The following is a 14,084-nucleotide window of genomic DNA, read 5'->3' on the forward strand; positions in this document are numbered from 1 at the left end:
GAAGAATAAATGTAGATGATTCCACTTTTATATGCATAAAACACTTCTCTCTTTTATTCACATTTCTTATCATCCATGGAAGTGCATTTAGAAAGCGTGGGTACAATAGAAAAAGCCTCAGTTTCCTTATAAGGGTCAATAAACATATTAAAAAAGGCCCATCTATTTTTCATGGTCACACATGATTATCCACTCATTACAGGCCCATTTGTTTGTAGTTTGAGTTCACTTGGAATATAATGCAAACAAAGTTCAATTTGAATGATGTTAAGTACCCAGTATTTCCTGCAAATTTAATTTCAGAAAAAATATTCATGAGAATTTTAGAAACTACGACTAAAATATGTTTTAAATTTGTATGTATCATTTGCAAGTAAATTTTGTTCAAACGTGTTAACCAAATGATAGCAAACTATTTCTTCAATATTACGTGTAAGTACAAAAATATATAAAATTAATGATATTTAATTATAATATATTATATCATAGAGATGTAATATGTTGAATTAAAAAAAAAATACTAACAACAGTCACAATAAATACACTAAATGCAGCAACTTGTATTCGATGCGCAGAAAGTGGACAAAATGAACAGCTGACACTTGCTTTTGTTGTTTTACAGCTTATACTTTATCTTTTGATATAAGACGTTTCTAATATTTTTTTCATCAATAAAAATGATTAAATTAGTTTTATTTTTAAAAGATATTGCTAATGGATTATATGAATGTTATTATTAATTAAATTTAAAATTTTCAATTTTTATTCATCAATATCAATATGACTGTTTATGATATTTCATTAGAATAAATAAGACAAATCTGAAATTAAAAGAAAGTTATACAAATGATCGACATTTTTTTTCAAATACATATTATAATAAATAGTAGAATAGAGAGGTAATTTAAATCATTATCGCTCCAAGTTGTGTCAAGCAATCAACCATGACAAATTCAAATCAAGTTGGAATATGGACAACTTTAACTACTTCAAATTTAGTTAAATTTAATGATAGACCTAGCTCAATTTAATAAGTGGGTCAAATAATTTGACTAACAAACTAGTCTATTTTCAATATATGTATATTAAAAAATTGCATGTACAATAAATTCAATTTATTGATCTATTCTACCATGTTATTTTGTCCTAATCACTTATTTTCAAAGTTAAAATTAAAAAAAAAAGTATCGTTTGTTTTATTTTATTTTATTTCATTTAAAGAAGAATGAATAAGCAGGCATAATGTAAGTCCGGTGATTAAACTTGAGTAATTAAAATTCAGTTTATCAGATTGATATGTTCAATTACTTTAACCCATATCAAACATTTTATCAAAGAAATTTACATTATTTTTATACTTATATTATCCATCACATTTATCACTGGTATTTTTTTCATATCTCTCTTTAATATTTTAATAATAAAAGTATATTGTACTAATTACTTTAAAGGTTTTGATGAAATTACACAAATATTACAAATTATTTTATCAAACACAGTAATAATCTTCCTTTCAGAACGTATACTATAATATTTAAAAAAAATTAAGAGAATTAATGTGATCTAAGAAGAGTGTGGTGTGTTGTCTTTTTAATGAAAAATGAAGTGCTTATTTAATTTCATAAAACTGGAATCATTAGTGTAATTTCTTCTAATATTTTTTAAAATGTTGCTTCATGAAAACTTCCTTGAGAAACATTTTACGATAGAAGAGATGCAAAATGTGTTTTCATAGTATATCACTGTCAAATTAAATTCTAAAGAAGGAGAAATTATAATTTACGTTCACTCCGTTGAGTTTTGAACTCTGTAAAAACAATTTTATTATTGTATGATCTGAAAAAACTTTTAATACTCAGTGATATATATGATATCATTGCAGGTTTAATGTAATTTTGAGTTTTTATTATAATTTTAATCATTTTAGTTAAATCTAGAAAATAATAATTTATATATTAGAAATTAAATCAATACTGTATCAAATAATATTGTTATAGAAAATTAATGTGAAATTAAGATGATTTTGCTTAATTCATCTTATAAAGAATGTACTCGTAATATAATGAGATATACAAATTATGATCGAAAATGAGATTTATGTTTGTGTGAGAACCTAATTTTGATTTTATTGGAATAATCTATAACAATCAATCTTATCATCTATCACTTAAAAAATGATTCTGCTAACATTAAAATTTGCCAAATTATTCATTTTAGGCTATTATAGCAAAACTTTTGAGTAGCCAATGACTGTGAAGAATATTCCATACTCTAACTTGAAAATGGTCGAAGAATATTCTTAAAAAGCAGCACCTTTTTAAATTTTATTCCCACTTCTCAGTCACCAACAGGCATATACTTCTGCTTCTATTTTGTGTTATTTCTTCTTCTTTTTATAAACTATGCGAATATGACCAGTATTCTTTCATCACATTTATTATGTTTTTTTTATCCTAAAAGAATTCCCATGCAAATTTACTTCAACGATTCAACACTGAAATTCAAAGTGTAAGATATACAAATAAAAACAATATTTAATCCTGTGAAAACTACACCCCAATTGAATTCATTTTGAATATGTCTTTTTTTTAATATGCAATAAAAGTAGAATTACTTATAATTCATAGTTATCATGTTGTAATCGGTTGATCAAGATAATCAACCACTTGTTATTATCGTGTTAACTATCATTTTAAAATGAACGGTCCAGACAAACTGATTAAAATAGTTTTGTCCATAGAATAAAAAAATAGAGAATTATGTTGAAATTTATGATAAGAAGTGGAGAGAGGCTTAAAAATTTATGTATGATGAGGAGGGAGGGATGGTATATGAATAGACTGGCTCTTATCTTATCTCATAAGGTAACGAAAAGTAAAGGTCGTGGAAAAATGTCGAAAATGATGTGCAAACACGTCAAAAAAACAAACTCAAATGACTTGTCATAACCCACAACAATTGAACTTATCCTAACACTTTAAATACCCAAATTCACCTCACTTTTGTATGTAAATTACGTATTTCACAATTCCAATACTTAATATTATTTTAAGTAAATATAAATAACTTCAATTTGAGGCTTCAATCATAAAAGTGGTGTAATTTTTTTTTAAAAGTGTATTAGAATATATAAAGTTTAAAAAAATTACGGAAATATATAAATCGTGCTTAAAAATACGAATTCAATTGTACTTCAATAAATAATTTTGATATAGGTAACATTTTTTTTCAATTTTTTTTATGTATGAAAACTTCGAATAATCTAAACTCGCCTTTTATTTTTTTTCTCACATACGTACCTAAAGTGGCATGATTTCATATTGTTTTTCAATATTTTTATGCTTTTTTTTTAATCGGAAGTCATGTTTTTAGATGTGTGACTTTATTTTCTTTAATGGTTAGATACTATTTTATTTTGTTTAATATTTTAATTACAAACTGTTTTTTCTTTTTTTTAATCCTAATTCGTTTTTTTTAATATTGAAAAATGAAATAATTTATTATGATTGTGTTTTTTTTAAATACTTTTCCAGTTTTTAAGGATGCAGAAAAAAAAATAAAAATGAGAAAAGAATTTTTTTTCTCAATTAAATAATACAAAAATGTTATTTGATACAATTAACTTTTTTGTTTATCACGGATGTCATCCTCCTAATTTTAATTAATAAAGTATATGGTGTACATCTATTTGAACTTCTATGTTATGAGCATATATGGTATATTGATGTTATTATTACTATTATCTCAATCTTTTCCTTTTTTTATTTGTATTTCAATTTGTATAAAGACAATGTAGGTTTATAACAATTCAAAATGGTTTTGAATTGTACGTTGACAATAATATTATTATAGACGCGACAAATATATTGGGCCTGAAACATATATTTAAATGGAATTGGAAACGATTTTATATGTAGGAAAATTGTTGAAATAAGAATTACGATCATCTATATATTCAAACATGAAGCCAGACCAACATATTGTTATTGATGTTAATGTATATTTGAAAAAAAAATCCAACATACTAAATTAACGAGCTCTAATATGTAATGTTTGTAACATATTATAGTATTCAAGAGCAGTTATTAATTGAGTATAGAATTTATTAAATGTATAACAATTTTGCACATATGTTTTACTGTATTTTATTGGTGGTTTATAAAGGACATATGTAACATATAGAACATTGAATGTATTGATGTCACAAAAATAATCATTTATGGAACTTATTTCCTAAAATTAAACTATTCTAAGGACCATTCTACATTATTATCTACTTTTAGTTGTATTGGGGTTATAGTAGTATTTATCTATTTTTCATCTTATATTGTTGGAAGTCTCACATTGATTAGATATAAGGTCAATTCATAGTATATAAGTGGATGCAAACTTACTCTTAGTAGCCGGTTTTGTGGGGTTGAGTTAGGCTTAAAGTTCACTTCTTAATATGATATCATACTCAGGTTAGAGTCTATCCTAGCGATATTTGTTGTTTGATGGACATATGTTCCACCCCCTATCGGACTCCCTGTCGGACCATTCATTAATGTCTAGTCTCACGTTCGAGATGTATATACCTTGGCGTGAGAAAGATGTGTTGAAAGTCTCACATCAACTAGATATAAGGCCAATTCATAATTTTAATTCTCGTAAAATTATTAGGTAAGTTAAATAAAATTATCACTCAAGTTAAATAACGATTTAGATTGAAGCGAAATATTAATTGTGTACAAAATTTAAAAGTTAATTTTAGATTATACATCTTAATATAAGAAAAAAAGTGGAAGTTGCATTTTGTAGGCACGAGAATAGAAAGAAAAAAAAGTTGCATATATACAAATGTTGTGTTGAAATATATTTTTTATCGTTTTGAACTGACATTTCAAGGTATGATTTGCTTATTTAGATAATTTTAAATAACTTATCCATTCTTGTAAACTAAAAAGAAAACCTTGATTAGAGTTGGAGCTAATAACCAATAGCATCATTAGTATAGATACATAAATTTTAAGTTGCTTACTGTCTTCAGACTTTTCAATATGTTGTATCACAATTTCTCACTAAGATAAATTCTAACTTTTTTTAGCAGCTGCGGCTGGAGATTATAAAGAAGTGACGGCAATGGTTGCTTGAAACATAGTCTATATTACATTTAAGTTCTTAACATTTTGGGTCACTAGATTCCTCCAACCACTAATCCTACTTCTAACCAAATGCATTTCAAACATATATATGGAGTAAAAGACGCAAAAGCTATAAATGATAACTTTCTACTTAGATGCAAAAAATCACGTTTCCGATACGTGATCAAACATATGTTCTAACTAGTTCAATTCTCAAATGAAAAGAAAAAAATCCTAGTTTCATATGCTTATCTTGAACATCTTGTAGATAATATATATAATTATATTAAGTGTATTATATACATACTGATCAAATTATATCAAATTGATTGTTTATAATAGGATGATATCAATTAATATCGAACCGATTCAGTTAACCATTTAATTAAGTTAAACAAGTCAGTAATTAAGTTTAACAGAATTAGACCATGACCAGGACAATTCTAATAAAAAACTCACAAAAAATTTTATTAATACAAATTAAATATATGGTTGTTAAGACTTTTGTAACATATTATTACAGCTTAAGCATTGAAATATCTTTAATCAATACACCTAATTGACTCTAGAACACTAATAATAAAAAAAAGAGTTTAGGATCGAAAATAAAGCTTGATCTTTCACATATAAAATATTAGGTTTTTATTTTAAAACACATACGTTAATTTTTATTTTAAAACACATACGTCGTACATATAAAATATTAGGTTTTTATTTTAAAACACATATGTTAATTTTTATTTTAAAACACATACGTTAAAAAGAAAATAAATATATATTGTTGTAAATATAGCAGAAAATTATTTATTATAAAACATTTTTTTTTGCTTTGAATAATAATAATAACAGTAGTAGTAGTCATAAAATAAGTAAATAATAATAATAATATAATAAAATAAGTAAATAAGAAAAGAAAAGTTAGGCTTTAACTTATTAACATTCATATCACTATTTCACAATTTGGTGAAGATATACCCTCATCTAATATTCTGCCACAAACTACAACAATACCTATAATGCAGTTGGGAAATAGGTTGCGTTGACAAGGTTTTTCCTAAAGCTCGTTTCAAACTTAGTATAGTACATGAATGTGTTTTAAAAATAATATTCCTTTATTTTTTAATTATAGAAGTATAAGATGAATCAATTTGTAAGTTTTTGGATTCGGCCTAATTTACGTTTATTTAGATTCCGGATCAGCACGATTGAATAAAATTAAGTGATTTAATTCTGGCCACAACTTTTTTAACCTAACTTATTTTGTGGACTTTTTGAATAGGTTCACTTGAAATTATTTTTCACAACTTTAATTTTAAATAGTATTTACTAATAACGAAAATTTGGAATTTTTACCTTTATGCTTGATCTAAAGGATAAAAGAAGTTAAAACATTCCTTCCAAATTAACAAAATAAATGTTGGTTTAGGTAGGTAGATGATGGGTAAACAAGGAAAAACGAATACTAGAATTTGTGTTTTCCTTATACAAAGAAATACGACCTAATGGATTATATTACATGAATAAATAATTGTTATTAAATAATAATTATTTTTAACTATTTTTTATTAAATTCATTACGGAATATCCATAATTAATTATGAATATGTGTATTCGTTTATTATAATAATAATAATAATAAAAAAAAAATAGTATTCTTTTCTTTCTAATCAATAATTTTTTTTTCTCTCTCTATCAAACAAAGCATTAATACTATCCGCTCCATGGCTTAAAACTGCTCAGCACTCCAGAATAGCATCGTATTACTAATCAGTGATTTGACATGAATAGTATATGGTGGCATGACAAATCATCAAATGAAAAGATATTCCTTACACTTCATTTAGTAAAAAAAATGAAAAAGAGACTAAAAAGATTATTTGATTGAAAAAAAGAAATGTATCGGTCATACTTGATCGGTCAGTCTAAACGAGTTAACCCTGTTACAAACATCATCGTGCATAATTCTAAGATTGAGTGGTTGCGATAAAAAATCAAACTGTTAATTTATAGACAAATTATTTCTAATACATATCAACTATAATCAATTGAGTTTTAATTAAGTTTTTGATAATTTAAAATCTATAAATATAATTTTAAAATAAAAAGATGATGATAATATTTAAAATATATTAATTATTTAAATAATTAAATCACATCAAGGTACTTTGTGTTGTGGTGTGGAGATAATCTCAAATTTAATCGAATATACAGATAGAACAAGTAATGACATAAAGACAAGTATTCGAATTTTCAAAATTTTATAAATACCATAAACAGTTAATCTCGATCTCATATCCGAAAACAAAAACATAATTTTATAATAATATAATAATAAACTCATGGTATATTATACAAGTCACCTAATCTATTGCCAATAATGAAAACGATTACATATGAATTAAAATAAACATATAAGACAGCTTCATATAATCAATCTTGTGTTATAGACAGATATAAGACAACTTAATGTGTATACCTAGAATATAAGTCACTTGTGGTTATGATTTTTTCTTCTTTCTCATTATAACATGAAAGAAAGAAGAGGATGATTCATAATTTTCTTTAAATCAGCTCAAATCATGTAATCAAAGTCTTGTATCGTTAAATAGATTCCTTCATACGTACCATACCATACCAAACGAAGCAATAGAGTGTAGAATTGCACCGCTTAGTTAAGAAAATCGGAGAAAGTAACTGAAAGAAAATGAAACTTGGATGCTGTGATGTGAATACTTCCAATAATAACCCAAGTTGAGGGAAAAGTTCTATAAAAGGAGAATTTTATTTTTCGGTAGAACCTATTCAGAGAATTTCAAAACGTGTTTATACAATTGGATTTATTCTGTTCCGTAGTTGAAAACAATTACTGGAAAAATGGGATGAAGGGAAAAGCAGAATGGCATATTGAAAACGAAGGTGACGTATTTCTGTCACTTTTAAATTTATTATCCTCACTCAACGTCGTTACTTCTCTCTCCCCCTCTGCCAAATCGTCAACACAAAAACCAATTCTACAACGTAACAAGTAAAAAATACACATATTTAAACCACCAGAATGTAATGATGTTTAATGTAAATTTAGTTTAGGTAACAATTAATTGCTTAGTTAGGGCAGAATGAAGAACACTGTAATTAAGCTATCATTAGACGCTAACATGTTTTTTTTCCATCCAAAGGTTATATGTCTCATTGTCATGGATCCCTTTTGCAGATACACCGATAACAATGATTCAACAACTCAACATTATTAGTTGTTGAATCTGGATCTATTATTTGTTCAAAGGAACAATATGGGTGTTCAACTGTTTATCTTGTTATCTCTGTCCTAGTCAGTGTGTTGTGTGGACTCCGTTAAGCATCGTGAACAGAGATTAAGAAAAACAAAAAAAACACCTATGATTTTCTACCGACCCTTCAGATACCTCTGTTTGTGTCTTGTCTTGGATTTTCCAAAGTCACGGTCAAACGTTTGTGCCTTCTTGTTTCATCAGTCACTAAACCAGTGCCGGATTCATGGACTCATGTCTGAATTATAGAACATGGTAAATTGTTGTGTTTCAAAGGAAAATTTTACCTTTTTTTTCCCTTTTTAAAAAATTCTAATGCTTTTATATATATATATATATATATATATATATATATATATATATATATATATATATATATATATATATATATATATATATATATATATATATATATATATATATATAAACATATCTGCATTTTTTAATCTAGTATAAAACAAAATTTGGCTGCTTTCGCCATGCACAGTCATCACGATAATCCTGAATTAAGGAATAAAAAGCTGAGCAAGTAGTTTATTTTATTTAGCACGCACACACATAAGAAAACTATAGATTAAGCCATTCTTAGTTAGAAGATGATGCATCCACCTAAATCATTGATTATGCACATGCACATGGCTGTTTTTTATTTGTAGTTGCTTCGTAAGAAATTTATATAAAACGTGAAATGGAAGGCATGAGAGAAAAGATCTAAAGATGTATCTGTGTTTTGTTCATAAGATGCTGGTAAAATATGTAACAAAATGAATGGACACAGTACATGAATATCTTCACACCAGGAATACTCATCTAACAAATGGGTCCTATAACAAAAAATATATGGTGCTGCCTGATTCTGCCAAGACCGTGGGAAAGCGACCATTCATCCATCAATACCTCATCATATCATGCACCACCATGCTATGTATCAAATGCAATGTATTTCATTACACAACATGCTTACCCATCAACATCTTCTTAAACATTATTTTCTTAATAATACTTTCATTTTTTATAATTTCATTTGTTCAACATCCCACGACAACAACAAAAAATAATACGAATTTGCGATATAAAATGGTCGTAAACTTCAGTTTTTCAAGTCAATTTTAATATCATAACATAAATAAAATTTAAATTTAATTCAATTTTATAAAATCAGACGAGATATTGAAAATCGTGATATTGTTCCCGATGTTGTGTGAGTGATCAGTGTGTAACCTTAATTAATTCCAGAGAAGTGAATAGGATTTTGTTTGTATTTGCCTCAGAAATTTTGGACCTTCTTCCAGCTTCGTATTAGCTGTGCCTCCACATTTTTCAAAACTCTTTTATTATATTTCAGAAAGACCTCTCTTACATTAACCTTGCGTTTCACAAAAAGAAAGAAACATAAAAAATAGGTCCACAAGAAAATAAAATAATAAAATCTTTTGTTCTTTTTATAATTTTTATTTTAAAGCTGCATAAAATATATTGATTGATTAAAGATGCGAGATTCAGTTGGTTAGACATTACACCAGACGCATCTCCAAGTCGATTCCAATTACATCGTTAATTAAATGATTAGAGTAATTAAATCCTTAATGATAATTATTGGAAATTTGATATGTAGACAAAAGATACACGAAAGAACTCAACTTATCAGCAGATTGGATGAAAAAGGGTGTTGTTGTTTATAGAGGATGCACTAAAACTGAGTCTTTTCAATGAAGTAAGCAACGAGCAAAAGTAAAGTGCAACATCACATCAAAATAGGTAGAAACAAGTTTTTTTCTTTCTTAAATTTCTCAATACCCATTTCATTCATTTCTCTTTCGATTCCATCCCTTTTGGAATTTTCCCGAAGGATCTTAGCCCTACCACTCAGAAAAGTTATGCCACCACTCAAACCTTTCACTGTTCCTGATAACTTTCTAAGTTATTGCAATTTACGAAAATACTATAATTCTTATTATTAAAAGTATTGTTTGAATATATTATTTTCCCATTAATCTAAGAATTTTCTATGAGAATTTGGTAGTAGGGTAATTATTGACGATCGTTTGTTCAAGACTGCAATTATTGATGAGTTTTTTTACACGTGATAAATGACACTCTGCCCCAGGGGAAAACGTGTTTTCACCTGCCTGTAAGATGGGTCAGAAAATAAGAATAAAATACAAATAAGGCTTATTTGAAATAAAAATGATTTTTTCATTTCTTTAAAATTAGTAGTCAGGTTTAAATCTTATTAAGAAAAACAAGTACTTAAATAGGAGGGGGTTTGATTTTTTATTTTTTATTTTTTATTTTGTTGCAGTTTAATTAAAAATAAATTAATAAATCATGAACCCGGTAAAAAAATTAACTTCGAGTATTTTATTATTTTGTTTTACAAATCATAACATTTCTTTTAATAGTGAATAGATATTTATTGACTTCCTAACTTTAGTAAAGTGAACCTGTCACTTCAATAAAATCTCAACTTTTAATACGACTTTACTCTAATTTTGTCTCCTAAAAATGAAGAGAGAGAATATCCCTGAAAATTTCATAGAGAACATCAAAATGAAGTTTCAGACAACAAAATTGAAAACTTATTAAATAATCTAAAAAATTAGATATATTTGGCAATCAAATGTGTCAATAAGTTAAGATAAAATTATTACTAGTAATAAAAGCTATTGGGTTTTGAAGCTCAAGTAGAGAAATGCCAGATAGAATAATAATAATAGCATTTAGCAACACCAAAACACGATTCTTAAAATCACAAACCACAGAAATTCTTATTGCATCATCATCAAACCACCACATTGCACAAGAAGGAAAATCCAGGCAGCTGGGTAAACCCATATTGGTACCCAAAACACAGAATGAACGAAACTGAAAGAACCACACAAACAACAAGAGCAAGGGTCTCACATCTCCCGAATCTCCGAAAAACTCCAATAGCAATTATCAGTGTTCCCTGAAACCGAGTGACCCAGTCACCGCCACGTGCACAACCCCTTTATTTAATTATTCCACTAACGGCAACACGTGACCGCGTTTTAGTTATTTATATATTTTATTATTATTGTTTATATTGCAAGAACCAAACCGGGCACGGATTTCCCGACCCGACCCGATACGCTGCTCTCCCACACGCAAGGAAAGCGGCCGGTGCCGGAGCTTGCGGGAACAATCTCGCCGGAAGCTTCGAAGCGGGTGACGGTGAGGGCAGTGTTAAAGTACTCTCTCACCTGAGTAATTATCCCATCCGCGACAGTCCAGGCGTGAACCCAGGCAATGTTGCGGGTGGTGTCGCAGCCCTCGACGAGGACGGTGGAGCCGAAGGCGGCGATGGATTGCGGAACGAATCGGAAGGTTTCGGCGGTGGAATCGCCGGTGAGCATGCGCATCAAAAACTGGTGTGGCGGAGGACCATGGAACCACCACTCGAGGTCGGCAGCGAGGATCCTGGCGACGGCGGCGGAGTCGCCGGAGCTTAGGGCGTCATACAGTGCTAGCACCAGCTGCTTGTTGCTGGAATCAGCGTCCGAAGGACTTGCCTGAGAGTTAGCCAGTTCGAGAAAAAGGTTTCGAGTTTCGGTGGGAAAGAAGACGATTCGAGAACCAGGAGCAGCCAAACAATGTCTTGTTTCGTTGTGTTGAGTCTTGCAAGGGGACCGAGGAGGGGTTTATATAGGAAGGCTGCGCCGCGATGTTTGCGATCAGGTGCGGCCAATGTGTTTTGGAGTCGGTTTTGTGGGTGTACGTGTCACATTTGAATTGGTTGGCGGGAACGATAGTGGATGAAGTGGGAACAGCGTAGGGTTTTAATGGGTATAAATGTTGCAACGTCACGAGGTATGAGAATGGTAACAAAAGGAAGGGAGACGGTCAAGCCTACTTTTTTGACTTGGGTTTTAGTGATGTGTTCGTGTGTCTCAACTCTTGCCAGAGGAAGAAAAATCTTTGCCCACAGCAACAAATTAAATTATACACTTCACTCTATTATGTTAAATATTTCCATTTGAATATGGATTTCCAATTCGTTAAAAAAATTGATTTTTTTTTTATAAATTCATGTGAAGCATCAATCTTTTAAAAAAAATATACATTATGCAATTGATAAAAATTAAATCAATTTTTATATTGTAATGTATAAACAGTTATTTCTTCTATACGAAAATAAAAAAGATAAACTAAATTTTTTATAGATATTTATTATTTCAATTTTTTCAAAAGAGGCAACTAATAAAAGAAGAGAAGAATTTTTTGTGTGATATTTATATACAAAAGTTAACCAATCTATTTCTTTTGACTATGTATGGTACATGCATTGAATTTTTCACCTCTCACCTTTCTAAATTTTGCTTGCAATTAATTGAAGGAGACTACGAGAAAATCACTGCAAATTCGATTTTCGAGGAATTGATTTTCAATATTTTTAAGAAAGAGGGATAAATTTTTAAAAGAAAACATACATTTTATACATAAAAATACAATTAAAAAAATTCAGCTCTTTTCAATTTGCTATTTTAAAAGGGGAAAAAAAAGTAACGTTATCAATTTGGTGAAAAAATCTAGCTGCGTTAGGGCGTCATGTGATGTGAGTAGAAGAGAGTTGTTGAGGCTGGTGCCGATGGCCTTTTCAAGCTTCCCTACAGATTTGTTTGCGTTGTTGCCTTTGTCTTTATTTTTTCTTTACTTACAAAAAAGTTAAAGATAACTGGCAGTGATTTTAGAATAAAGTATCGAAGCCACTTTGATGAATTTAACTGTTCAAACAGAAAAAAATAAATTAATACACACAACTTTTTTATTTTCTTTTTTAAAATATAAAAATTCAATTTTCTTATAATTCTTTATTTTTATAACACGTGTCAAATATAAAAATGTTAACCTTATAGATTTAGAAATGTTGTTAGTTTTGTCGACTTTTAAAAAGAAGAATAAAGTGATAAGTGAAAGCGTGTATATAATAATGCGATTGCGGGTCTCAGTTTTTGGGTTACTTTCTTACGTTAACGGATTTAGCTTAATTTGGTTGGGTTCCTTAACCACAAGGTATGCTTATGGTTGGTAGAAGCAGAAAGCTTGATTAAACATACCCACAGTTTAATTAACTTAATTTTTTAGCTTATTTTATTATTATCACTATCTTATTTAGTTTATTAACTTAATTTGAATCTCATTTACTTTTGAGATTTTAAAGTATTCATTATCACATTTTATGACAACTGTACAGATTAATATAGATTAAGAAAATGTAAAGACGCAGTTGATAAATTAGTACTAATAATGTCTGTTAAAGATTAATTAATTAGCAAGGTGGTGGTATCTTGTACGCAATTTCATTCATTGCGGCAGGAACCAGAACAACACAAAATTAAGTTTTGACAGATTAATCCATTTACAACTCGTTTATTTTCATTTTATTATGTTTTTAATTTGTCATTATTAAAAGTAACCAATATAATTATTTCTTTTAAGTTATTATAAATATCATACTGATATAAGATGTAAATAATAAATGATGATTTATTCATTAAGTTAAGTTGTTGATAAATAATACGTAAGACCAACAATGAGTATTATGTATTACTATAATAATATTATTGTCATAAATGTAACAAAAATATATATTGATTCATTTAAAGAAATTAAATTAAAATAATTAAAAAATATTGGAAAAAAATTGAAAATG

General features: G+C 28.2%; 1 protein-coding gene across 1 annotated transcript; it reads right to left on the minus strand.

The window, feature by feature from the left end:
- Nucleotides 1–11,153: 11,153 nt before the first annotated feature.
- LOC108327656 (wound-induced protein 1) lies at nucleotides 11,154–12,072 on the minus strand (the record flags this gene model as incomplete). The annotated part of the gene is made up of 1 exon (XM_017561341.2): nucleotides 11,154–12,072. A coding segment is annotated over one exon (600 nt), but the record flags the coding sequence as incomplete, so codon positions are not given.
- Nucleotides 12,073–14,084: the final 2,012 nt, after the last annotated feature.

Source organism: Vigna angularis, chromosome 2 (genome assembly GCF_016808095.1).
Source record: "Vigna angularis cultivar LongXiaoDou No.4 chromosome 2, ASM1680809v1, whole genome shotgun sequence".
Taxonomy (NCBI): Eukaryota; Viridiplantae; Streptophyta; class Magnoliopsida; order Fabales; family Fabaceae; genus Vigna; species Vigna angularis.